Source organism: Colletotrichum siamense (assembly GCF_013390195.1).
Source record: "Colletotrichum siamense strain Cg363 chromosome Unknown KSG_Cg363_contig08, whole genome shotgun sequence".
NCBI classification, from domain to species: domain Eukaryota; kingdom Fungi; phylum Ascomycota; class Sordariomycetes; order Glomerellales; family Glomerellaceae; genus Colletotrichum; species Colletotrichum siamense.
In genome coordinates, this window is record NW_023501021.1 from 1,865,250 (window position 1) to 1,891,373 (window position 26,124).

The window sequence follows — 26,124 nt, forward strand, 5'->3', positions numbered from 1 at the left end:
AAGTAAAATTCGAATGAAATTAAAGAGAAAGCCGCGTTGAGAGTCACCCTGTTCGATATAATTTGATGTTGCAGAGATTAAATCGATTGCTGCATGATATTTGTTTGTGATTCGCAGGCCAGCGAAAAAAAGATAGACAAATCATGGTTATTGAAAGAGGAGGTTGCTGTCAATGAGTTGCTCTTTTTCAAAAGGAAAATATCTAATTCTTGTAGTACCTAACTCAGAGTGGACAGCCCGTCCGACAGCCCGTCTACCGACAGCTCGCTCCAACCATCTGATAACTCCGCTGTATTGCCAAGCGTAGATGCTGATTCTTTTGGCTCCCATCGGACAAGAAGATGTTGCTTGTACTCATCCGCCGCATCAAAACCTCTACTCTTGACGAGATCAAGAAACTTGAGCACCCGTTGCCTCTCTAGCTCTGTCTCCATTTCCCGCCCAACAAAGTCGGCGAAAGGTAGGTAAAGGGCAAGATCAAGACCCAGTTGGCTGATCAGCATCTCTACGTGCCCGAGAGCTGCCAAGGCCTGTTGATGAAGCGCTTCGGCGGGCATGGCAGGCAGGTCGCACATTAATGACTTCCACGCATTCTGTTGGAACATATGAGATAGCCCAGTGAGAGCCCAGTGGTAGTATGGGCTGATACTAGCAGACGCCTGATCATGTGGGTTCGAAGACAGTTGCATGAGGTTTCCAATCATGCGGGACTGTAGGGCCGACACTTCGCACACAATGTTCAGACCTTGCACTTTCAAGTCGACAGCCTGCCTCGATACCTCGTCCCCATCCTTGAAAGAAAGACGCTGCTCCTCGGCTTTGGATACCCAGGCAAAGGCCCTATTCACATGAGCAAGATGCTTAAAGCAACGACGGGAGTGTTAACCAACCTTGGCTGTAGATCTGCCCACTGCCACATGGCAGAAAGCATAGCATCTACCTTTCTGGAGTCCGGTGATGGTATCGAGCCTCCTGCAACTTTGATAGTAAGGGGTAGTGCAGGCCATGGTTCGGGGGCAACCTGTGTCTCAACTGGCCGATCATTCTTCGCGATGCTCGAGAGGATGTCGAGAAACTTGAAAAGTCGGACAAGATCCTTTTCAAACGGTGTCCATGTTGAGACTGCTCGCCGTTTACTGTACGTATCGAGGAATTTGGATATCCTTCTGAGCCACATCTCAAATGTGCCAGGTGCCTCGCATAGCATGAGCTTTGGCAAGTTAGATTTCCGAACGATGTAAATCTGACACTAATGGACTTACTTCCACAGCTGCAAGCAGGAGAGCGCTCATTAAGATCGCCGTGAACTTTGTAATCTCCGGTTTCTTCAGCTCCGCATCAATGATAGACTTTTGCCGCACCCATGTCTCCATGACGTTTCGTCTCTCTTTGGCGTTGATGCGCAGTATTTGAGGGTTTCGACAGGCATACAACGCTCCGACGATGGACAAGGTGCGGCTGACGTTCTCATCTTCATGAGACATGGCCGTCACGGCAGCACTCCTCAGCACAGATGCTTGAGTGAGAGAGCCCATGGCCTGAAAGTAGGTGCTTATGTAGCGCCATGAGTCCTGTACCAATACTCTTGGGACCCGTGAGAGTTCACGCTGGCTCACGAAATGGAAGCTCGACGATGCTATCGAGGCCGCGCACTCGATGCCTCGGGTGACGCAACTTGAACACGGATGTGCCCCGTTGCACTGGGAGTGTTAGCATCCTCTCGACTTCCGATCAATCAAAATACTCGATCGGCAGCTAACCTTGATATGCGACTTCTTGCAAGGGGCGCAACGGTGCCCGACGCGTCGCCGGTCAAGCTGCCCGCATGGCATCGGATCGGTCTAGTGGGGTCAGGAACCGGGACTCGGCAAGATCGGAATATGGCATGACCACCGGACACGGAGTCCGGTCTCCGGAGATGCGATTGTCTGAGACCTTTCGATAGCGACAGGCCGCAGGCAGTGGTTTGAACGAGAAACGTAATCACGGCTGGGCTATCCGCGGATACCGGAGGACATAAGGTCCGCTGTGTGGCGCAGGCATGATTACCTGAGACCTTTTAGTGGGCGTTAAAGAGGCTCGGTAGCGCTTCTTCTTCGCTGGATCAGGATGAGTAATTCAGTCCGATCAATTGCTTCCACAATTTATTCCAAGGATTTATCATTAATTCTCCTTCAAGTTGTCTGTAAGTTGTTACTATCAATTCGGGCCTCTATAAAAAGAATAGAGTTATTAGGAGTCCAGTTTATTACGTTTTTACTTTTGCAGTCAACTTGGGCGCTGGGAGATTGTCATCTAATGCTGATTGCAGCTGGCGCCAGCTGCATGGCAGAAAGCATCGCAATTCTCGCTCCGTGAAGTGTGCAGAGAATGATATTGGAAGAAAGCCTTACGCCTGCCTACTCCAATGGCCACCGAAGATAAGCTTTTGCGCAGCAGCAACGTGTCTTACTAAATCTCTTCGAATAATGCCATACTAATGAACATATATACACATTTGCACTCAGCATTCAAGGCTCTTGGGCAGCGTTCAATCCAACCGGACCACCGTGCCGTGCGGCCTAGAAAATGTTCTAGGCGCGAAACCCCCTACAAGCGCATCTCGGGCGGAAGTACTGTGCAGGAACGAATGCTGTTCAACGCCATTGTTGCTCTAGTTGTGCTGTGCCTCATGCGGGTAAGATTGGAAGTTCAGCCTCTTTCGTCAACCAATTCGTCGATACCGCCAGGATTCAGGGGGCCAGCCTTTGGCGGCCAGAAGCCTGGCCCCCGTGGTCTTGAAATCGCTCATAGTAAAGTGATCTGCATCGCAGTACTTCAAGGGACGATCTGGGGCCGAATCCAGAAGTAAGTCGCACAGTCTTGAATGTCGTTTGGCTCCTTAGCTATGGTGCAGAATTCGCATGGTTCTTATGTTGGCTTCACTGAAGGATTCCGCCCGTCTGGACGGACTCATCTGCCAAGCCAGTTGGTGCATTGAGCAGTTCAGTTTGCGCAGCCCGGCCCCACTTGACCGTGGTGTGAGACCCTATGCGCCAAGAAGGCGAGACAGATGCAGGAGGACGCTAGCCAGGAGAGAGAAATGACATAAAGGGGCAACGAATCAACCAACGGTTGAGTGAACATTTCTTCTCCAGAGGCTTCTAAGGCTGAAATGAAAAAGCGAAGATATCTCAGCTGTGTCACCGCCTCTTCAAGACGATCCCGAGACTCTCGGAAGAGCGAAACCAACTCCTTCTAGAGTTTCAATACCAAAGTCCCAATACAACGTCTCGCTAGAGCTTTGCATGCGGGACAGCGCATTGCGCAGCAGCAATGACCACTCTTAAAAAGGCAGCCCGCTGACATAAACAAGGACTCCATGTCTTTGGGATTCTGGACTTCACGATCGGCCGCCTGTGCTGGCGGAGACGAACGCCTGGAGGCCCTGCGAATCGACTTGTTTGCTCCAACAAACAAGCAGCCAACCCCTGTCGAACCCCGAAGGCCTCGTTTTCGGCCAGCCCAGCAATCCCTGCAGGCGAACCATCGGCGATTTGTTGGTCATGTCTTGCAGCCCCTGATGACTGCTTCAGCTGTGCCTTTGGGGTGCGCCCGGAGTTGGCCCCCGCGAAATGATTTTCGTGCTTTGGTTTACCGCAGTAGGATTTTCTGATAGAACCCCCGTAACCGAATCCTTCACATTGTACTCTGTATCCGTAATGTCGCCTACGTTGGAACTGTGTTCCAACATGGCATGATCAGGAACAAACGCAATCAAAAACCTTCACGGTGAGGATCGCCGTCGCCGATATTGTGAAATATTGGATGAATCTCCAGCCCCAAAGGGGCGTCGCCATCAGCCCCGTTGTTTTAACCTCTGGACCACGAACGAGGCCATGGCTTTCATCTCTCGTAGATGGCGCGTGGAGGACTCCGCGCGCGGTGTCACAGGGGGCAGCCAGTCCGTCTCGCTTGAGCATCGGGCTGTTTGACTTGCCCGTTGGTGTTGCGGTAGGCGCATCTTGGTGGGAAGAGGCGGCGAAGTGCCGGACGGCTCGGGCGCTGCAAGCGTAGCATTAAGCTAGTTAATAAGGACCTAGAAGTGGGCGTTTTCCGAGTCATGCTCAACTCGATTGGCTGGATTGAGGCTCACCAAATTGACCAAGAACAACTTGAAAAGTCTAACCGGCGGAGACCAGAAAAACGTCGCACAACGACATGCCATCACCTGGGTTTCTTTTAAAGAAGAGACCCGCCTTGATCTGGCATTGAGGGTCTTGGCAACTTCGCGCGGAGGAATAGTCCGTCTGTTCTGCGCCCGTCGACGCACCACGAGCTGCCAAGGTCGACATCGTCACCAACAGAAGGGACAATTTCTGCTCTCTATCCGTATCCCCTCTCCCCCAAGGTGCATGGACCAGCTATTCTCGGCGCTTGCATCTTATCTCCTGCACATGCAGCGAGACAGTGTGACATGGAGGTTTTGACCTTTCCATTTCCCAGCCAGCTGGGCAACTCTGCAGATGCCAAGCTGAGCTAGCCAGGTTTCTTTGCTTTTCCGCCGCCAGGCACAGCAGGCTGGATACGCCTCGCGAGGGTTCCTGGGCATGACTCGGCCTTGTTTTGTCACTTGGGACTCCAATCCTTGGCTGTGAATCTTGGCAATTAAAACGGGATGAACGTGATGGAGGCGCTAACCTTCACTTTCACGCATCAGGGGGCCATGCAGACTTGGCAAAGTCGATGGGATATATGGGAGCACGCATGCCGCGACGTCTAGTTTGGGATTTCCTCTTGTTCTTTACTAGTCAACTGTCAGTCGCTGTGTTGTTTGGCAGAGTCATTCGTTATCTCAACCAAGTCATTCTTTATAATATCTAAATAGTCGCTCTTTTTTACCAACCATGCATTACAAGACTGTTGCTGCCACGCTCCTCGTGGCCGGAGCTACTGCCTCCCCTTTCCGCCGTCAGACTTCGAACGAGACCTTCTGCGAGGAGGACGCCCCCGAGACGCAGCCTACCACCTCTGTTCACTTCCCCAGTGCTCCTTTTCCCGTGAACACCACCGTCCCTGGTGTCCCTTCTCGCCCTGGCACTGGCGGCAACCCTGGATCTTACCCCGGAAAGCCCGTCAACCCGGGCAACGAGACTCCTTCCTACCCGGTTGTGCCTACCAACGCCGGCGAGACACCCTCTTCTCCCAGCAAGGCCTCTACCGGCGGTGAGTCTTCCAACACCGGCTCTGGCTCTGGCTCTGGCTCTGGCTCTGGCAACTCTGGAAACAACGGCACTCCCTCCAAGGGCGGTGACTACCCCGTCAAGGGCAACGACACTCCCAGCAAGGGTGGAAACGCTTCTCCCTCTTACCCCGAGCAGCCCTCCGCTCCCGGCGTTTCTACTCCCTCCACCCCCGGCGGCACCGGCAACACTCCCTCTTACCCTTCCTACCCCTCTTACCCCGGCAAGCCTTCCAACCCCGGTGGCAACGGCGGCAACGTCCCTTCGTACCCGAGCAAGGCTGCTGAGGCGGCGTCTTCTGCTCCGTACATCCCCTTCCCCATGAACACTTCCACCCCCTCTGTTGCTCCGTCTTTCACCACCGTCCCCGGTGTTGCTCTCCCCACTGAGCCCATTGCCAGCGCCACCCTCCCCGTTGCGAGCAACAACGCTTCCGCCCCTCTTCCTAGCTCTACTGCTCCTGCTACCACCATCCCCTACGGTGTTGCCATCACCAAGTGCACCGTTCCTGGTGACTTCGCTCTCACCTTCGACGATGGCCCGTTCACTTACACCAACCACGTCCTCGACCTCCTCGCTGAGGCTGGTGCCAAGGCCACCTTCTTCGTCAACGGCGAGAACTTCGGCAACATCAACGATGAGCAGGACGTCGTCAAGCGTATGATCGCCGACGGCCACCAGATTGGCTCTCACACCTACAGCCACCCTGACCTCGCCACCCTTGGCGATGCCGACATCATCCCTGAGATGACCACCCTCGAGGACGCTCTGATCAACATCATCGGAAAGTACCCCACGTACATGCGCCCTCCTTACTTCAGCTGGAACGACAACACCCTGTCTATCCTTAAGGCTCTTGAGTACCACGTCATCCACGCCGATGTCGACTCCCTCGACTACGCCAACAACGCCCCTCTCGGCAACCTCACAAGTGTTGGCATCTTCGAGGAGGGCCTCAAGAAGGGTGGCTCTATTGCCCTGGCCCACGAGGTAAGCATACTCACACACCACTCATCAACTTTCATCACTAACATTCAAATAGGTTCACCAGAACACCGCTGAGTACCTCGTCCCCGAGTTCCTGCGCATCATCAAGGAGAACAACCTGAACGCCGTCACCGTCGGTGAGTGCCTTGGTGACCCTGAGGCCAACTGGTACAAGACCAAGCGCACCTCTACCCCTACCGCCACCGCCTCCAAGATCGTTGTCTCCATCACCAGCACTGCTACCCCCACCGGTGTCATCGGCCCCGACGGCGCTTGCGGTGGCACTGAGGGCTACGTCTGCGAGGCTGGTGCCTGCTGCTCCGAGTACGGTTTCTGCGGTTCTTCCCAGGCTTACTGCGGAACCGGCTGCCAGCCCCTCTTCGGTGTCTGCGGCGCCGCTGCCCCTGCTCCTTCCGGCTCCGTTACCACCACTGCCAGCGCTCCCGCTGCCACCCAGACCGGAACTGGTGGCGTCAGCCCTGACAGCTCCTGCGGCGGTGCCAACGCCTACACCTGCCCTGAGAGCACTTGCTGCTCTGAGTACGGCTTCTGCGGCACCACTACTGCTCACTGCGGTACCGGCTGCCAGCCCCTTTTCGGCACCTGCTCTTAAGTGGCTGAGACTGGAGAGTTTGCGGGTGTACCGTTCATGACGCCAGGGTGATATGGCTTGGGTTTAATTTCCTATATATATCCTGTAGAGTGTGTATAGAGTTAATAGAGTGTACTTACTTCACCAGTGATATAGCCTCCCAGCCAATCCAAGTCTATACTTCAAACAACCTGTTGAGTTGTAGTGAATACTACTGTGAAATGTGACCTGAAACAGCCGAGCAACATGCTTGCGAAGAAGCCTGTATAACGTATGATGGAATTGTTAAAGAAGGTGTGGGCTGTTCAACTGTGAATAGGATCTAGGTGCTTCGACGAAAGTAGACTTGAGCTTGTGCTGGAATCCGCTCTCATGGGCGAAAGGGCCAGGCTCAAGGCGCCGACAGATTATTCCTTCGTGGACTTTGTCGTGGACCTTCATTGCCCATGCTGCCCAGCCATGCCAAGTTCCCCAAGCCACGGCCGTGGATGTCGGGCAGCTTCGTTAAACCCCGCATTTAGGCGAAAGTTGCCTTGGCCACCGATCGGGACCATCCGATTACCGCACTACTCCAAATGGTCTGGGTGCCGCTATCCGTAGAAGACGGAGAAAAGAGGAATGCCGGTGGGATCATCATTATCAGCGTCGTAGGGGAAAAGACCGGGCAAGTGGAACATCTCCTAAGTCCTAATCTGGATTTGTCAACGGACATCGGGCTAGCTTCTGCGCTTGATATATACCGAACCTGTTGAATTCCACCACTCAGCAATCACTATTCATCGCGTGCGTCAAATGGCATGCAAAACCGTACGCCCATGTCATCCCATAGTCCAAGACATTACTACAACCCTTCGCGAAAAACAAAGACGAGACTTCGTTCCTCTCGTATGGAGATCTCCCGAGTTGATTGGACTGCACGATGCCATATTGACGATCATGGAGAACTGCCAGATAAATATGAATTGTCTCTGGCCAAAAGCTAATGTTTGCAGTGCATTTGATTATCTTGATATTTACAGAAATGTCTCAGATTCTCAACCTCTATTTCCTTGCATGTCTCCTATGGGGCTTACTAGCTGTGGCGGACTTGACCACGCAGGACGTCGGTTCTCGAGCTATTTACACCTGCACAGTTCCCGCGAACAATAATGGCACCGACGATTCGCCAGCCATCTTAGCTGCATTCAAGGAATGCCGCAAGGGCCGTCGAATTGTGTTTTCGAATACGACATATCACGTAAATCAAATGATGACAACCACGGACTTGGAAGATACCCAAATTGAGATACACGGCACTTTGCTAGTAGAGTCTCCCACATCTTCATCTCCAAAGTCTTTGTGTAGCTGACAGGCAGCTGGAAGTGGAGCAACGACACCAAGTACTGGTTGAGCCACCCTCAACCGACTGGTTTCCAGAATGGTTCTGCAGCTTGGTTCCTAGGCGGCAAGAATGTCACCGTAGATGGTTTCGGCTATGGAACTTTGGACGGCAATGGCCAAGTCTGGCAAGTGGTTTACCCGCAGCTTGATTAACTGCAATCAGACTAATGAGCGTTCTAGGTACAACTTAGTTAAAGGCCAGTCGAACTACCCAGATCGTCCTCACGCTTTGGCCATTTGGAAAGCCACAGACATGACGGTTCGCAACCTTCGGATGGTTCAGAGTCAAATGTGGACTATGACAATCATGTGGTCAAAGAACGTCCTCTTTGATGGGATCTACATCAACAGTACATCTAGCAATGGCTACCCTGCCAGGAACACCGACGGAGCAGACACGATCAACTCAGATCACATCACGTTTCGTAACATGTACATTCGCAATGGCGACGATGCCATTGCCCTGAAGGGTAATTCCACCAACATCTTGATCGAGAATTCGACCCTCGACCGCTCCCTTGGAATCGCATTTGGAAGTCTTGGACAGTACAAGGGTGTATTCGAAAGAGTTGAGAATGTTACTGTCCGTCGAATCAAAGGGCTAAAGACTCGATATGGTGCTTATGTCAAGACTTGGACCGGCGATCAGGTGTCGTACCCACCTAACGGCGGCGGCGGAGGTATCGGATGTAAGTCTTTTCACCCCCTCAAAGTAGGTCGGGGACTGACATGAATCTTCAACAGACCTTCGAAATGCAAGTGAGTGTTCAAACTTCCGTATGATTGAGGCTTGAGATGCTGATATCTCTATAGCATTAAGTGACTTCAACTTGACTCAAATACAGCAAGTGCCATTTGTCATCGGCCAATGCACAAGCTACAGCGGTGAAAAAGGAGACTGTGAGAGCAGCACGTTCAAGATATCCAATATGACGATTCGCGGCTGGGTCGGAGATGGAGCATCAAGTTACGTCGCAGATATGGATTGCAGCAAAGCGGCTGGGGGCTGTGATAATATCACCATCGAAAATGTCGGCTTGACCATCACCACCACGGGCGATGCCGTTGCGAAATATCGATGTAGAGACGTCACCTCAGTACAAGGTTTCACTTGCACCTGAGCTCGCAACAATAATATGTACATATTAGTCATCCCCACCAACAACTCCTCCTTAAGAACGTTTCTGCCCATTCCAGCTAGCCGGCCTTGATTCAATACCTATCATGTCCTCTGCTCCTGATTATCGTAGTCATAATAAGGGAGAAAAGAGATTCAATCAAATCAATTTCAACAGATAGTAAAGATGAAGGGAATAAAGAGCCAGGTGCGGATCGTGCAATGCCTGACTATCAAATACGTTTCACCCCGAACTTCAAGCCTGCACCATAGCAATGTTTGCTCAAAATCAGTCAACCGCATAACATGTATACGGTGAAAGGGGTTCAATCTAGATCTGTGACTTTCTTAGTCAATCTTTACATTTGTTCACATATGCCGTAGAACTCCCTCGCGTTTTCATCGCCCTCGTGACAAGACGCGAAAAGCGAAGCCACACTAACACATGACGCAAAGTCGAGAAACTTGATACGAGGTTTCACAACATTGGCTAGGTGTGGCATAATAGATGTAATGTTCATCCGACAGAGCCTTGGTATGGCGCCATTCCGTCATCCAGACCACTGAGCCTGGGCAGCACAACTGCGTAATAGCCTATTAGTCCTCAAGGGTACCTTTGTCGTAGGATCCGAAGACGCGGCAGCATCTACGCGTTGCTGCGGCTCAGCTCGCAGTCAGCAGCCACACATGGTGATGGCGCGACAATCGGCCAGTGAAGTTTACCCTTAAATCCAAACCAGTTGCGATTGGCCTGTCAAATTACTGCAAAGTGGGATGTTGCGAAGTAGTCATGTGGCACAAATGTTCGTGATGCTGTAATGGGAACTGGTATTCAGACTTCTTTTCACCGTTACCACATCAACGACACTCATCAGGTGTTTAGCGGTGGCTTGATGCACGCAAGACGTGAAAGAATTCCGTCAGACCGCACATATGAATATGAAACTAATGCTTAGAATAAAACCTCGCAAGACCAACAAGGCCTTCACATGACAGACCAATTTCATTTTATTCTATAATCGAATTCAAATTATACGACGAAGAATATATTGAGATGAAATTTTACACCCCTCTCGTTGGAGCATTCGTGGCCCTAGGCCAGACTGCCTCTGATGCCAATTCAAATTCTACGCAGTTCAGCTGGGTTTTAACCCCACCTTCGAAAACTCTGAAGTATTACGACTGTTACGGAGGCTTCCAATGCGCTCAATTCCAAGTCCCGCTTGACTGGTCCAATCCGAATCTGAAGACAAACACGACTGTTGCTGTCGCCATAGTAAAACTCCCGGCAACGGTTTCAGAGGACGACGCAACGTTCGGTGGTAGTATCTTGATTAGTCCCGGAGGCCCCGGAGATTCTGGTACAGACTTGCTTCTTCGTTCGGGAAGCCGTTTCCAGAGCCTTCTGGCTGGCGAACGCAACTATGAAATTATTGGTTTCGACCCCCGAGGTGTCAATTTGAGCACACCTCATGGCGATTGCTACAAAGGCGACGAAATCTCTCGAAAGCTGGACCAAGAGCGCAACACAGGTCTCAGCCCTATCACGGAGGGTTTCAATGCCCTCAATTGTCACTATGCATCAGCTTTGGGGAAGAGTGAACTTTGTGAGGTTGATGGTGTCAATAGTATCTGGGGTTACCTCAATACCGCCTCGGTTGCCAGAGATGTGATTGAGATTATTGACCGAATCGATGACCTTCGCTGGCAGAATCGCAACTCAACAAAACCGGCGAATGCGCCAAAGCCTAGACTACAGTACATCGGCATATCATACGGATCCTTTCTGGGAAACACATTGGCTTCTATGTTCCCCGAGCGGGTGGGAAGAATTATGGTTGACAGAATCGTGAATGCCGAGGACTACACCAACGTTGTGAGTTACTCAGTCCCCACTGACATCTAAGGCTATGTAATATGTGAACTAACCCTTTTTCTGAAGACTTGGCAGAAGAATCCGAATGATGCGGAAGCCGCTCTCGATTACTTTTACCAAGTCTGCTTTGACTCTGGAGAGGGCTGTCCAATCCGACTATAATCAGACAAGGAAGCTGCCGATATCAAGAGCCGCGTTGAGGCTTTTCTTGACACTCTAGACATCCGTCCAATTCCAGTGGCACACGGCGGCAAAGTTGATTTGATTACATCGCCTACTGTTCGGCTTCTAATCTTAACTCTGATTTACCAACCTGTCAAATTTGAGTTACTTGCCCTTGGTCTCGGAGCCCTTATCACCGGCGAATACATTTCGTTTCTTGAGATGCTATCGGCGGACGCCCCTGATACCACTTGTGGCGGTTCCGCGTCCCATTGCGAGGCGCCTCCCTATACCTGGTACGAAGACGTAGCATACGGTGTCGTTTGCAGCGACGCAGTTGACGGCGTGGCTTATCGCAACCTCTCCGTTTCCGATGAACTGGTGCATATAATCGATAGACAAGCCCCAACAACCGGCGTTGTATGGGGTGGTCGTGTCATCGCGTGCGCCGGCCGTAAGATTCGGCCGCCATATGCCTTCACCGGACCCTTTGGTAGTCCGGCGGCCAATGTCAGCGACCCGAACACCCCTGAAGCCCCTTTACTCATTACTTCTTCGCGCTTCGGTCCCGCCACGCCTGTGGCTAATGTATTCACCTTGCAGAAACAACATGTGGGCTCGGGTGTTGTAATTCAGGAATCGGCGGGCCACGGTGTAATTGGGGCGGGAATAAACTCGTGCACGGCGAATATTATCCGGGAATTTTTCTTGAGTGGAAAAGTGCCCCTGAATTTGACAATATGTCAAGCAGAATGCATCCCGACCATTCCCGCGGAGAGAAGCAATTGCTCAGCCCCTTTGTGGTAAGTGCCCAGGAAAAGGCAGCTAACCTGAACTTCCTGGAATCATGATACCATGGGGGTGTTTTTTTTTTTTCAATGGCTCCATATCAAATGTATTATGTAGGCCTTACTGGAACCAACACGATTGCTCGAGTTCCGCCGACGAGGATAGTGCAGTCATTTGTGCAATGTGCCAGGGAGAACTAAGTCAGCGCCAGCCTCTCCATCCAAAAGAATGATCCTTTCGTTTTGGCCTCTGGCCAGCTACTGTGACTTTTACCTGGAACCTGTACTGCAACGACCTCCGACTTCACCCTTCAGCTAACGGCCTACTGGTCACGTGATCCTTCGGCCCCATTTCCCCCACACGCGCTTAGGTGCGCCATCACAATCTCATCACCTTCAACATCACTTCAATAATAACTTCACAACTTTAACTAGGTTTAATTACTACAGACTTTCTCCAGCTTTCCAACCTATCTACTAACCCTCACGCACACTTTCTATTAGCTTAGCTATCTTTTCTACTGCTTATACTATATCTGTCTAAGCCTTCTATTAACTAGGCTAACATTTTTGCAGTCTATATTTATTAGTAACGCTTATGATATTATTAGCTTAGTTAACTTATTAGTTATGCTGCTCTATTAAGGATATTATTAAAATAGGCATAAATACTAGGATTAGTAGCAAATACGTTTATATTATTAAGTAAGAGGCTTTACTGAAGTAAGTAAGTAGTTTCTATACTATTACTACTGAGGTTAGCTTCTAGGACCTTAAGGTAGGACCTAGCTATAGCTATCTAGTCCCTAGGGCTCTATATATTAAAGGGTATTATCTTACTAATTACTATAAGCTTAGCTTTATAGTTAGTATTAATCTTAGTATCTTAGGGTGTACTTTAAGTAAAGCTTTATAGCATAAGATCCTATAGATTAGGTAGGATAGAATATATCGTAAAGGTGTAGAAATCTAAGTAGTTTGCTTTAGTAGTATTAACTTAAGATTAAGGGTGAGGAATAGGCTTAAAGCTTAGCGCAAGCAGTAGCATCTTAAGTATATAGCTAAGATAAGCTTTTCTATAGCTGAAGACCTTATAAAGCTATCTCTAATATATATCTCGCTTGTAAGTCATATAGGCGAGGCTGTTAACCTTACTAGTAATAAAGCTATTGTTAATGAGGCTAATAGCTATAATAGTATGTACGTCTAGCCTAGATGCTTTCGCTTAGCAAGTTAGGGTCAGCGCGGGCAGTTATTCTGGACCCTTAGGTACGTATACTGCGAAGCTACTGGACTGGGCACTGACCGAGGTGCTTTTACTGCTTTTTCCCCTACTGTGAAAACCCCTACTGGGTGGGCTCGAAACTTCCTCAACATGATCCTTTCGTTTTGCGACTGAGAGGAATGGCCGAAGAGGCTAAGGCCTTATATGGTCGCTGTCTATTCGTGATAATTCAGATAATGCCGCCATATTATGCCTCACTGGTGGCATTAGGCATCCTTTGAGTAGAAGCTGTTTGCTCTCCCCCATTTCGCCAGACCACTTGTTGATGCCATGCATCCAATCAGGTTAATGGGGCGGGTCATTGATTGTCGTGATGATCGCCTGGATAAGAAATCAGAGGTTACGGTGATGGCCCCCCTCCTATTGACTTCAGTCCAATTACCACTGCCTAGCCAAAGCCTGGTCACTTTGAATGTTTTTCCAGTGGCTACCGAATGTTGGTGACTAGCGCCGTGGCATCCTGCAGGATTCAAGCCTGCCAGACGGACTTCTGCCGTCTTACCTCGCAGGTTTTGTTGGCCGTTCGGAATCTCATGCATGGCTCGGGCGGAAAGGGACCCCGTATACCGAATGATGCAGATTTAAGCCCCCGCCTTCGCACAGCTAGGTGTGCCGTGTAGCATTGTCGCTGTACCTGGACTTGCGAGATTGCGTCAGAGAGTGAGGAGGCGGAGGAAAGCATATAAGTGCACGAGATTGATACACATCTAAGCAATGAGTTATAATTGCTAAGAAATTCACCTACGGTTTGTCTGGTTCGAACACGGTCGGTCCCCCGGCAGCTGTGTGTTACGTAGTCGTAGTCGGCTTCGAACAGGGCGAGCAGGCCGTTCAATGTATCAAAGCAGAGAATGGCTCCACGGCCTCCGCTTTGTATTTTTACCACACATCATTTCAAGTTACACCAGCCTGGATACATCCCGGTCTGGCGCAGTAAGCGTAGCCATCTGCTAGGACTGCGGCTGACAGCGTCCGCAACGGGATTCGCCAGCTGAGCGAGTTTCTACCATGCCAACAAAGAATGCTGCTGGGTGGATTCCTGTGCTTGGGCAAGTTGGACCATTCGGGTCGCTCAGTTCAGGCCGCCTGAGGGGTTATGCAAGCCATGTCACTCATTAAGATTACCTGCGGCGAGTCCTCGTTATCAAGAATCAGAGGGGATGCTCACCTGCAGTTCAGCCTGCCTTGTGCAGAGTTTGCACTTATTTAAGGTCTGGCTATCCACTCATCAACTGAGACACTAGTAACGGAGCGATTTCCGAATGAGACCTGTTGTTGACTTTTGAATGCGACATCATGAACCTCCTATCGTCACCATCACGAGAGATTTTGCTGCTACTCGCATGGTGCATTATTGGGATTTCATTTGCGCAAAACGACCCTGTCCGGGACTTCTGTCGGAGGTGGGGGCACCAGTCGGCGGTCGTGGACCGTAAGTTATACATTGACGGGGGCCTGATCAACTACAAACCCTTCTCGTCATCATCTCGAAATTTCAGCAGTAGGTTTCTGCGCCTTCACCCCGCTTCAGAGTTGATTGAATAGGTTATAACAAGAAATCAGATACCGTCCTCGCATACAATGACCTCGACGACGTGCCTTCAACGCTCGGAATGCCCCAGTTCCACGACGGCCTTTCCAAGAACTCGACGATACCGAGCGTAAGCGGCGGCATTCTATGGGAAGACTCGGTGAACAAGCGGCTGTTCCTTTACGGGGGCGAATACTTCGAGGATCCACCGGCCGCCTTCGTTCTCTACAGCTACGATATCCTCTATAACAATTGGGCGTCACTTGGGTCTCCCACTGGCGCTGGAAATGCCAATGCAGGTAGTTATGGTGCCGGAGTTTCGATCTCATCGAGGGGAGAGGCATATTACTACGGCGGATGGCAGAGCAACGCTTCTGTGCCAGGATGGACAGGTCCGCCGAAGGCCCTGAGCAGACTTATCAAATACGACATGGACAAGAACTCCTGGAATAGCGTCGCGGGTCCCGACAACGTCGGCAGGGCAGAAGGCGTGATGGTCTTCATCCCAATTGGAGATGCTGGAATGCTGGTCTACTTCGGTGGCAGTCAAGACCTGGACGGCAATGGGACCCTGACACCACAACCCATGGATGAGATCTTTCTGTACGACGTCGCGAATACGAAGTGGTACACACAGAAAACTTCCGGTCGTACTCCCGAAATACGGAGGCGTTTCTGTGGCGGTGCGACCTGGGCCCAAGACCAGTCCAGCTACAACATGTAAGTCCGTACTTTCAGGAAGGCTATTGGAGCCAAAACTGACCTCATCCCAGTTACATCTTCGGCGGCGCAGGCTTCCCTCCGGACACTACGGGATACGACGATATCTACATCCTCACCATCCCCAGCTTTCAGTGGATCCGAGGTCCGTACCCGGCCAACAGCAACGTCACGGGGGAATTCCCCAAAAGCATGATGAGCTGCAACGTGGTCGACAACTCACAGATGCTTGTCATTGGCGGTTCCTATTCCAACGATACCACGTACTCATGCGATGCTGACAATGTATGGGGCACGCACAACATGAACCTAGGTCAAGATAATGACGAGAATGCTATCTGGTTACGTTACCTGCCCAGTCTGACCACCTATGCCGTGCCTACCGACATTCTGACGGCCGTGGGTGGCCGTGACGGCGGCGGCGCGACACGAACGGCGCCGACAAGCGGCTTCGACGCCCCAGACCTCTCCGTCCTCATGACACGTAAGGCGACGCCGGCAACTAGAACGCCCACGCGCCCCGTCAGCCTCGCTACCTCGTCTTCGTCAAACTCTAGGACTCCATCCTCTGGGCTGAGCAAGGGGGCCATAGCAGGCATTGCGGTTGGTTGCGGCGTGGCTCTCCTACTAGTGTTGACTGGTTGTTTTTGTTTCATCCGTCGCCGGCGGGCGTATTCCAGGGAAAGACACGCCTCAGCACTGGCTCCAGGGGCAGGGATGTCAATGGCATATCACCATGGTCAAGCCCATCAGGGGCCGATGTACGGCGGCTGGGGCAGTACGCAGGTGTCCTCGCCGACGATGACAGCTACCTCGCCTGCGATTCCGCCTGCTGAGCTTGGGAATGGAGCTGAGCTGCAGTACCCCAATCACAGCATTAGTCCTACGAGCGGCAAACATGACATTGGCTACGGAGGGCCATCGCCCGTGATGCCAAATGAGAGAGCAACGTAGCTCTTGGGAGTGGGGTCTCGAGGACGGAGTTCTGATGAGAGGAGCCCCTTTCTTAGCTGGGAGTACGACTAATAACCGTTTCTTTGGATCATCCAGAACTAAGTGCTTCAAGTACAGTCCTATTAACGAAGTATTTAACCAACATGCTTGAAAGATCCCATCGCGTGTGATTCAGAGGCTCAGGACTCAGAGTTAGCCAATGTCAACCCTACCAGAAGTTGGCGAAGATAAGACAGCATAAAGATAATTGGATTGGGAGTCAGCTATGATGAGCTAGACTTGAGTCGTGGGTATAAATTACCTGTGATTGTAATGGAATGTTTTCGTCCGAGACCGGCATGTGTGAATGTACGCGGTGCGGAACCGATCAAAGCTGAGATTTCTGTTTCGATAACGTCAAGCCAACAATTAGTAGAGTTTTGCTATCCGGGCGGATATTTCTAGCTGACTAGGCGGACTACTACCTGTATGTTGTTATGTTAAACAATGGCTTTTACCATTGTTGCTTTTATTATCGTCTTCATCTTCGCTGTCTTCATACTCATTCCTACTATTGTCCTAACATCACTTTCCGCCTGGGTAGCTAGTGGTATCCGACTTGGTAGTAAAAGTTAATTGGTTTATTATTGAGATCTTGCCTGTTTTTCAGACACATAAAATACCTCTTCGTTCGCTATTGTATAACCCTTTTGTATAGCTTATAGAGTCTGCAGTGCTTCTAAACGATAGTCATCCATGATATCGATAGATGTGCCGTGTATGCGCTCTCCTGAGCTCTCACTGTATCTTCGCCGTATTGTATCTTTCTCGGAGCACAAACCTATCAAACGTATCTGGAAGTATCTTAGCTCAATCAAGAGACCAAGTGCTGCCAGTGCGTCGAATGGATCTTGGAGAGCGGATGGAGGCTTGCGCTCGAGACAGCGAGGTGCGTCAGTTGGGTAATACGGCCGATGTCGCGCGTTTTTTGGTGAGATAAGTATATTATTTTGATGACTAAAATAATTCATATTTTGATGTTTTCGTAGGTTCATAGCGGTCGGGATGCGAAAGCGACTGAGTATTTCAAAGTTTCACTACCCGGGCGGATAGGGACCGCACCAACGACGAGGCCAAGAAGTACGATAAGAAGAATATGATGAGAGTGGTAGGTAAAACAGGGATAATCTAGTTCCTCGGAACCGAATCCCGTGTAGTGAGCGAAGGTTAGAGCAACGACTTCGTTCGATCAATGTAGGAACAAGGGTAAATGGCATATTTCAATCTCTCTAATCTTGGAATACGCCTGTATGTCCTGCAAGCTGTATTTAATCATGCACACGGTGAGTCTTCCTTCAAAATTCCCTTTTCCCTCGAGATGCCTAAACGAACCAACGGGCAATATCTGAACCTGCCTTTGCCTCGGCGCACCTAACTTATCTTGCGGATGACGCCGTCTGCATGACGAGGCGACGAGGCAACCGAATCCAAGGCAGCTGCGGCAGGCTGAGCTGCATGTCATCCAGACGACAGTAAGGCGTCCTCGGGTAGGGAATGATAGCCCGTGGCGATTCCGATATGCGGTAAGCAGGGGGGGGCGGTTCTGGAAATGAGTGATTGGAGATACGAAAGTGAAAAGCGCTGCAGTGAACCACACCAAATCATCAGTCAAGTATTTTCGGCGTGTGGATTGAGACAAGGCGGGGATGGCGAATCTCATCCCTTATTCAAGGTCACCGGTTGGTCAGCTCCAACGCAACATGTTGGGTAGTACAGCATGAAAATCCACAGCCTGCAGCAAGCTGCCTCTTTTGTAGAAACCGATGAAGGTCAGGCGGACACAGATGCGGCTCAACAAGGACAGAACCGGGCTGTCTTCGTCGACCCTCCTCTCTGTAAATTTACTGGCCTTTTTTATCGCCAAGCCAATACCCATGGCCTGTCAGTTTTTCCATTTATTACGACACACCGTCTAGCTGAATGATGCCTGGCTTGGAAATCTGCCTCGCGCCCACCTTCCCAACAACAAGGACCACGCGCAAGCAGGGAAAAGACTCCGCCTCATCATGGAGACGTCCACAATTTCTTCCTACCGAATCAAGCAGAGCGACCTAGAAGGATGGCTCAACACCCAGTTTGGGGCTGGCCAGAGCTCAGTCCAAGTAAGGCATCCGGCAAGACGTTTTTCGGAAGCTTTTCTAACGATTGCCTCCCGTTGATCAGGCAAAAGACGGTGACTACGTTGTTTCGGCTCCTAGAAGCATCAGTTCGGTACGTACTGGTACGAAGCCAGGTCTTCAATCTTCAATATCAAATTCCATGGTTTCTACATTTTTCTGACACTTTGCACAGAGCGAAGTCGAACACTTGAAGACGTCTGATTAGAGAGGACTCTATCTCAGACTGCCTAAGCAGGCTGTGAAACATCAGCGAAATTTACACATGAAGGCACATTACACGATATCGGCTAGGCTTTATGGCAGTCAGGCGTAGGCAGGCATGGAGTTGGCGGTGTCAGATACAGCCTTAGGCATCCTCGTGTGAAGGTACTTCGGGCAACGACTCTATTCTATTCTGAGTCTTCATTGGCTCGGTGGAAAGCTCGAAGAAAATACATGTACCACGAGTAAGGGCCAAAAAGTACCGTGGTCAGCAGATTGAGAAGCCTTGTTGACAAGAGCCCACGTTCGTGTGAAAGCCTAAAAGATAAAAACTTATTCCCCCCAAATGTTGCAGGCAGCCGAATGAACAACTACCCTTTCCGTTTGAAATCTTACAGAATTAAGCGCGATTGGCGGGCTGGATTTCAGTGATCGTTAGCTCCAAGCCTGGAGAAAGAATGTCGACACAGATGCAGACTCCCCTTAGCGCCATGCAGCAACATGACCCCCATGACCAATTGGTGGGGATTTGGTCGGATTCAGACCAATACATCATGCCACAAGCCGAAGAACGGGAGCCTTTGGATTTTCTCGAGGCTCAGAGGCTCTGGAGCCCGTTCAACGACCAGGGAAGGCTACCAACTCTTTTCAATACACCTGGCGCAAAGTTAGACGTGTGGGAGACAGGACTGCGCAACAGTAAGTGAGCCTCGACAAATTCTAGACATTCGCTTACCCTTCTCAGAGTTTCCAGAGGATATTCTATCCCTGTCTAAGCCCGATGCGATTCGCAAGCATTTTATTCGATCCGAAAAAGACCCTCATATTCGTCATGTGTAAGACTTGGGAAAAAATCCTTGAGCAAAGGAGGGTACTAACGATGGCCTTCAGCTTTGTCGGGTCAAACGACTCGAGATCGCCAATGAACTGTTCTCCTGAGATATTCCGGTTCATTTGTGCTTATCATCAGGTTGAGCCTTTCTTCCTGGAGGCTGTTCTTTCGTTCGGAAGACAGCCATACCCAATTGACTACTGCCTCGCTCATTTCAGGTCAAAGACACTTGTGGAAAGCAAGACGCCAGTTCCTCACGCACTTCCTAAATTTGGGAGGTCGGGAAATACAACTCACGTATCATACTTGTTACGTTCCGTCGAACACTCAGGGACAGAGGGCATCGACGGATGGCAGATCAGACAAGCTGCAAACTACCATACCTTTGACCTCGAGACTGGACGATCATTCTGGTTCACTATCAAGGCCAACAAAGTTTTCAAGAACCGCATAAAGGAATTGACTCCTCGCTTGAAGATTCCCTCTAAGCCAGAAACCGCGGATGGTAATATTGTTTCATATCTCAAGGCATCTCTGGATACCCACCTGCTTTACCTTTCCTGGTGTGACGAGGGCTGGCGTGACTTCATCAACGACTTCGAGACCTCGATCCGAAATATCGTGCTTCCCGCAAAAACTGCGCTAGTGGACGATCATATCAATCCGGAGTCCTCTCATTATGACATTCTACCCTGGGCATTGCAACAAAAGCGACGGCAGCGCACCATGTCGCACGGCCTATCCAGAGGCAACACCGGACTCACCAGCAATCATAGTGAGAAAAGGGCTCCTAGTACGGTCAAAGAGCGAGTCTTTTCCTTTAGTCACTCCTTTTTTGGATTGAAGACGACTAAATCAGATGAGGAACAGGGACTTCAATCAGAAAACGCAGCATACCGTCGGCAGAATCCCAACGCAGGACTTGACCCATCCGGATCCCTGGACAAACTACGTATCAAAGATATCCAGACTCTGTACAGTCGATCAGAACTAATGCAGAGATCGCTCTTAGTGCTAGAGCTGAACACGGGCGTACTGCGTGATCTACATGCCTATTATAGCAATCTGACGAAGACTGAACTCAAGGATCCAAAGTACAAAGAAGTTGTCAACGGTTTTCTGTCGAGGCTTGAATCAATCATCAGAAGGCTCGAGACTAGACGAGCACAGCTGAACTCACTCTCTATGCATCTCAACCAGAGCATTCAACTAGTAAGTTCACATCAAGAAGAGATGTCCCTACCAGACTAACCAAATAAGTACGAACTGGTTTTGCAGCAACGATCGAATCAGATTGGAATGGATTTTGCAGATGTTGCCCACGAATCAAACAGACAGATGAACATGGTTGCCGACAAGACATCTAGACAGACAGCTTCCATGCATGTTATCACTGTCGTGACCCTGATATTTCTACCCGCCACATTCGTTGCAGTAAGAGAGGTTTGCCCTCACCTTTGCGGCTTGCTATGAACTTCTGACGCTCTCAGACTTTCTTTCAAAGCGGAGTGTTGGCACAGGACGAAGATACCGGTGCTTTCAGTTTTCAACGGGAGAGCTTCAGACTCTTTGGTCTTGTTTGTGGGCCATTGACAGCCATTACGATGGGGACTTGGTTAGTGGTGTTCGTGTGTTTGAAATGGAAGGCGAAGAAACAGGCTCAGGCCGAGAAAGATCAGCGTGTTGGAATTTTGGGAGAAGAGAACGTTAAAAGACTGTAAGATGAGTGGCTTGGTGTCTCATGGTGGCGTTCGGGAGTATGTTCTTTATTTTGGAAGTGGAATAATAATGGCGGTATATGTACAATTCCATAGAATGTTCTTGCGATTACACGGGTGAGAGCCTAGCCCGGGCGTCTGTCTGCCTCGTCCGTTGACTGTGACGTACTTTGACCGGCTGGTGCCAGATGAACTCGGAGGTCACCTTTTCACCTTACTCTTAGTGGGCATCTTTCGGTGAACACATGGCCTGAAAATTCAGCCCTCACTCGAATGCATGCAAGAGACCAATCGAGGCGCACGTCTACACACCATCAGAACATCCTTGTCTGGTGTGAAGTGCTCGTTGAATGAAGGAAAGGCAATGGGAGGTATGGTTTTAGGCCCATAGGTCAGCTGTAGGGCTGCAGGTTTTCAGGCTCAGTCGCCGCAAGGCAGCCTGCCCGGCATCCAGTTCGCAAAGTGGATGGGCTCCCCGCGAACTCCCTGCAGGTGATGCCTGGTGCCCTCAATCCTTCGCGGGTTGCCTAAGCCCACCGTTGGCATGTTTCTGGCTGCTCTCTGGGTGCTGTCATTGGCACGACCTGGCAGTTTGCAGATTGTGGACGATCGCTACGCTTATAGCCACCATTGCCCACAACAACTTTGCTTCATTTTCACATGAAGTTCGTCGCTAGCTGTATTTCCTCTTCTTCATTCTTGTCTGGCGTGGATTTCACTCACTTGAATGGCACGACATCTTGCTCTCGTTTGGGCCTGCAGTAAACCTCGGAATTAATCGAGCGACCTGACAAGCCCAAGAAAATGTCCGATAATCACCTCATCACTGAACTGCGAGACCATGTCGCCAACTTTGTTGAAGAACATGGATGCTACGGCATTGACTATTATGGCGATGTGCGCGAGTTTGTCCCTCAACTTGCGCTTACCGACTTTTGGACGTTGGAGAAAATCACCGCCATCTTTTGTCACGACCGGAACAAATTGATACTGCACAGCGCCGTGGACATTATGAACCACTACATTGTAGTGTTCTCGATTTTAGTGTTGACATCTGGGGCCGAACACCTAGAACTTTTCACCCAAGAAGACATCAAGGACACAAGCCTCCCACTGCATTCGATACCAGAGTCATATCGTGAGTCGCGTCACAAAGAGGCATTCGAGGATTTTCTCAAAGCCCAGTGGAAGTTCTGTCCACTACACTTCAGCATTGGAACAAATCCAAAGCCAAGCAAGAAGAACTTGTCGCCTAGAATGATTATCCCTATTTCACCTGCGGGGAAAATAAAAATCAATCCTGAAGCGAAAGAGGAGATCGATGCAGCTGTCCTCTACAAAGTGGAATTCCACCCTCACTCTACCCTACTCACAGCCCCTGTAAGTTGAGATCGTAACGTCTGACGGAGATGAAAGAAACTGAAATATGTGTCAAGGTCGTTTTCAAGGAGTACCTTAAGTCTGGTCCAGAAATCCAAAAGCTATATGACAACGAATGGGCCATGTATACTCAACTGAAAGAAGACTCCTTCAATCACATTGTGAGGTATCATGGGTCTTTTCAATGTCTCGATAGACGGACAATAGTTCTGGAGTATGCACCTGGGGGTGACCTGCTTTCTTACTTCAGAAAGCGAAAGCCCCCAAGCACAGACTGGCACCGAAAGCAGTTTTGGCAGAACTTCTTCGGACTTCTCGAGGGTTTGGTAGCCATTGACGACCTGACGCGGTATGGCGACCAGTCAAGAGATACGTGGCACTTGAAAGGGTGAGTATTCTGTTTGTTCGTGCAGGAATCCTGGCTGATACTAGAGAAGAACGCATCAAGATATCCGCCCGCAAAACATCTTAATATGTGGAGAGCCGTCGGATGATGATTACTCTGTGCCATTCAAGTTCGCAGATATGGGTTTGGCGCACATACGCAAGGTGAAGAACGAAGGCATTGACAGATTTGCCACAGATCACTTTGGCAACGGAATGTATAGTATGTTCACGGCAAACGAATGAACTACTAGCCCAAACTCACAAGGAAACAGGCGCCCCGGAGGCCTTTCGAGATGATGGAGGCACCAAAACTATCCGGCACAAGAGTGACGTCTATTCACTTGGTGGAATCCTCAGTGAGGCTCTGATATGGGCTCTCTGGGGAGAGCGAGGCCGAGAGGCTTACCAAGCAGAGCGTGTTGAAGCTACACGTGAGATCAGATTGAAGGGCGGCTATCACGAGGGAGCCTTCCATGACGGCGATGGGCTTTTGACCGTCGTCGAGAGATGGCACGAGCGGGCTGTCGATCTCACTGGTGGCAAGGCAGAAGCTTTGAGCCAGCTCATCGTGAAGTCAATGCTCGCCGCTGACCCGGACAGACGGAAGACTGCTGCTGAATTACTCGAGAATTTCACGGCTATTATTCCAACCTTGGAGTCGGACTCGAGCCCACGGAACTACATGTCTAAACGACAACAAGGATGGCCACTGTCCCCTCTATCGCTTGCAACTCGATCCCAAACGACACCGATTGGACCGAGAGATACATATCAATCCCCAACGCCAATCGCACGCAGTTCCCGAGTTTCTTCGATGCAGACGAACAAATCATCCATCGCAACTTTCCTCACTGCCTCTCCAGATCTCATGGAACCATCCATGAGCCCTCTGAATGTCTCAACACATGAATACACGCGTCCTGTCGATGCGCTCCATATCGGCAGCCGCAGTGATCCCCGATTTGGACCTCAGAACATTTCGTCTGGCCCCGGCTGTAAAGGAAAGCTTCCTGTTTCTTATTCCCTTCCGTCACAACAGGAATGTCCATTTTTTGACGAAACATCATCATCACGCTTCGGGACAAACAGGACTTCACTGCCCATCCGGACTGGAAGTAATTGGAAAAAGACCACAGCCCAAGAACCGGGACGTCAGTCTCCACAAATTTTATCTCCTGTTTCGACGCTGAATTCGAGACCTGCGACTAATGTTGGGAGTACTATGTCCCCTCAACACCTGTCGAATGGGGAATCGTCGTCCCACGTATTCCAGCAACCCAGCGCACTTCAGCATGCCAGACCATCTCTCGCTGGAATAACGGTGGGATCCGGAAGCGGTGAGAGATCGCAACGGAAAACTAGCTCGGAGCCACCGATCACCATTGATCAAATTTGGCAGACCTGTTTTGAGCCGGGTGGCAGAAGTACTCATCACTTCGGCCGCAAACTTCTCAGATTCAATTCCGAGACTGAAGATCCTCTGAAGGCATTTCCCGCATTGCAGAAAACTTTGAAGAGGCTCAAAGGAAACAATGGAAGAAACCAGGTAAATAATTGACTGTGACTGAGCCTAATTTCGCCTGAAGCTAACACATCTTCCTTTCCAGATATTCGTCATTGACGATTCAAAGTCTATGGCTATTCACCGAGAGCAAGTGGCTCGCACTTGTCGGGTCTTGACCAAGTTGCTGAAAAGGGGGCATGTCGATCCTGATAAGGAATTTGAATTGTTCTTTGCATCTGAGGGCAACCCTATTAGGGAGAAAAATGGTACAGACCTCCAGCTTGCGGTGCAAAGGCAATCTTTTACCAATCATCGTTGCGAAATGCACACGATTCTTGACCAGGTAGCTTCGAGAGTCATCGAGGAGGAGCAGCCAGTCAGTATCTACGTGTTGACGAATGGCCATTGGGACATCCGTACCCCGAAAAGTATCTGCAACGTTGAAAAGCCTATTGTACGGCTCGTAAAGCACATTGTCGACAATAACAAGCAGTCCAACTGGGCCATGGTTCAGTTCATCAGCTTTTTCAGAGACCCACCTATCGAGGCCGATGAACATGGGAGGGCGCGATTGAAGTACCTGGACAACGACCTGAGAGCAGATCTAGGACTTGAAAGGTATTTCATCTCCCCTTCGTTAGATGAATGCAGCTAACAGTCTCATTAGAGATATCGTTGACACCCGAAGCTCCAAGAAAGATGTGAGAAAGATTCTACTAGGATCTTTATCACCAGAGGCAGATGAATCGCCATCAGACTCAGATTAGATGTACAGAACAGCGATGCATTACGATGTGGGGAAGTAGTGTTTACAGATTTATGAGCTATGACAAGACAAATTTAGATACCCAAAGAACGGTTAGATAGATAGAATTTTGAGAAAAGATTATTAGGGGAGTCAGCTTGCCCTTTAAGTATCGTTGTATTTACACAACCATCTCGGTCGTCTCTGTCATTATCGCCGTTGGTGTTGCTATCTTCGTCTCTGTCCTATGTCTACTGCCTTTTCCATTGTTACCCGTTGTTGTCTCTGTCGTCGTCACTGACCTCGTCACAATCTCATTAAAGCCTTCAAGTCCATAAAATCAGGAACAACTCTCCATGGAAAATACAACGCAGCCGTGAATGCAACACGAAAACAAGCGTTCTTTTCTAGGAGAAGCTCAAACAGGGCCCGATAAGAACCTAGCTGAGCAACCGCATCGGCCTGAATGGCCACGAGGACACCGGTCCCCACACGGCGACAGGTCCCTGCTGCCAGCTGGCCCAAGCTCATGCAGGTCCGGGGATCGTTCCGCCTAACGTGGCCCACAACACCTCTGCGCCATC

At 50.2% G+C, this 26,124-nt stretch overlaps 6 protein-coding genes across 6 annotated transcripts; 5 read left to right on the forward strand and 1 right to left on the reverse strand.

The window, feature by feature from the left end:
* Positions 1-218: 218 nt before the first annotated feature.
* CGCS363_v012102 (uncharacterized protein) lies at positions 219-1,484 on the reverse strand (the record flags this gene model as incomplete). Its single annotated transcript, XM_036643951.1, has 3 exons — positions 219-840; positions 891-1,210; positions 1,263-1,484. The coding sequence occupies 3 exons, from the start codon at positions 1,482-1,484 to the stop codon at positions 219-221; spliced, it is 1,164 nt and encodes a 387-aa protein (XP_036490328.1).
* A 3,402-nt stretch (positions 1,485-4,886) lies between these two features.
* On the forward strand, positions 4,887-6,822 carry CGCS363_v012103 (Chitin deacetylase; the record flags this gene model as incomplete). The annotated part of the gene is made up of 2 exons (XM_036643952.1): positions 4,887-6,212; positions 6,265-6,822. 2 exons carry the CDS (start codon positions 4,887-4,889, stop codon positions 6,820-6,822), a joined length of 1,884 nt encoding a protein of 627 aa, XP_036490329.1.
* Positions 6,823-7,822: 1,000 nt separating this feature from the next.
* rgxB-2 (Alpha-L-rhamnosidase rgxB) lies at positions 7,823-9,302 on the forward strand (the record flags this gene model as incomplete). Its single annotated transcript, XM_036643953.1, has 5 exons — positions 7,823-8,038; positions 8,164-8,310; positions 8,384-8,870; positions 8,926-8,940; positions 8,995-9,302. The coding sequence occupies 5 exons, from the start codon at positions 7,823-7,825 to the stop codon at positions 9,300-9,302; spliced, it is 1,173 nt and encodes a 390-aa protein (XP_036490330.1).
* A 1,050-nt stretch (positions 9,303-10,352) lies between these two features.
* CGCS363_v012105 (putative hydrolase) lies at positions 10,353-11,204 on the forward strand (the record flags this gene model as incomplete). The annotated part of the gene is made up of 1 exon (XM_036643954.1): positions 10,353-11,204. The coding sequence occupies one exon, from the start codon at positions 10,353-10,355 to the stop codon at positions 11,202-11,204; it is 852 nt and encodes a 283-aa protein (XP_036491253.1).
* Positions 11,205-14,705: 3,501 nt separating this feature from the next.
* On the forward strand, positions 14,706-16,496 carry CGCS363_v012106 (Kelch repeat-containing protein; the record flags this gene model as incomplete). Its single annotated transcript, XM_036643955.1, has 4 exons — positions 14,706-14,910; positions 14,973-15,660; positions 15,714-16,144; positions 16,447-16,496. The coding sequence occupies 4 exons, from the start codon at positions 14,706-14,708 to the stop codon at positions 16,494-16,496; spliced, it is 1,374 nt and encodes a 457-aa protein (XP_036490332.1).
* Positions 16,497-22,328: 5,832 nt separating this feature from the next.
* Positions 22,329-25,562, forward strand: chk1-1 (Serine/threonine-protein kinase chk1; the record flags this gene model as incomplete). The annotated part of the gene is made up of 6 exons (XM_036643956.1): positions 22,329-22,904; positions 22,961-23,292; positions 23,342-23,511; positions 23,564-23,859; positions 24,899-25,413; positions 25,463-25,562. 6 exons carry the CDS (start codon positions 22,329-22,331, stop codon positions 25,560-25,562), a joined length of 1,989 nt encoding a protein of 662 aa, XP_036490333.1.
* Positions 25,563-26,124: the final 562 nt, after the last annotated feature.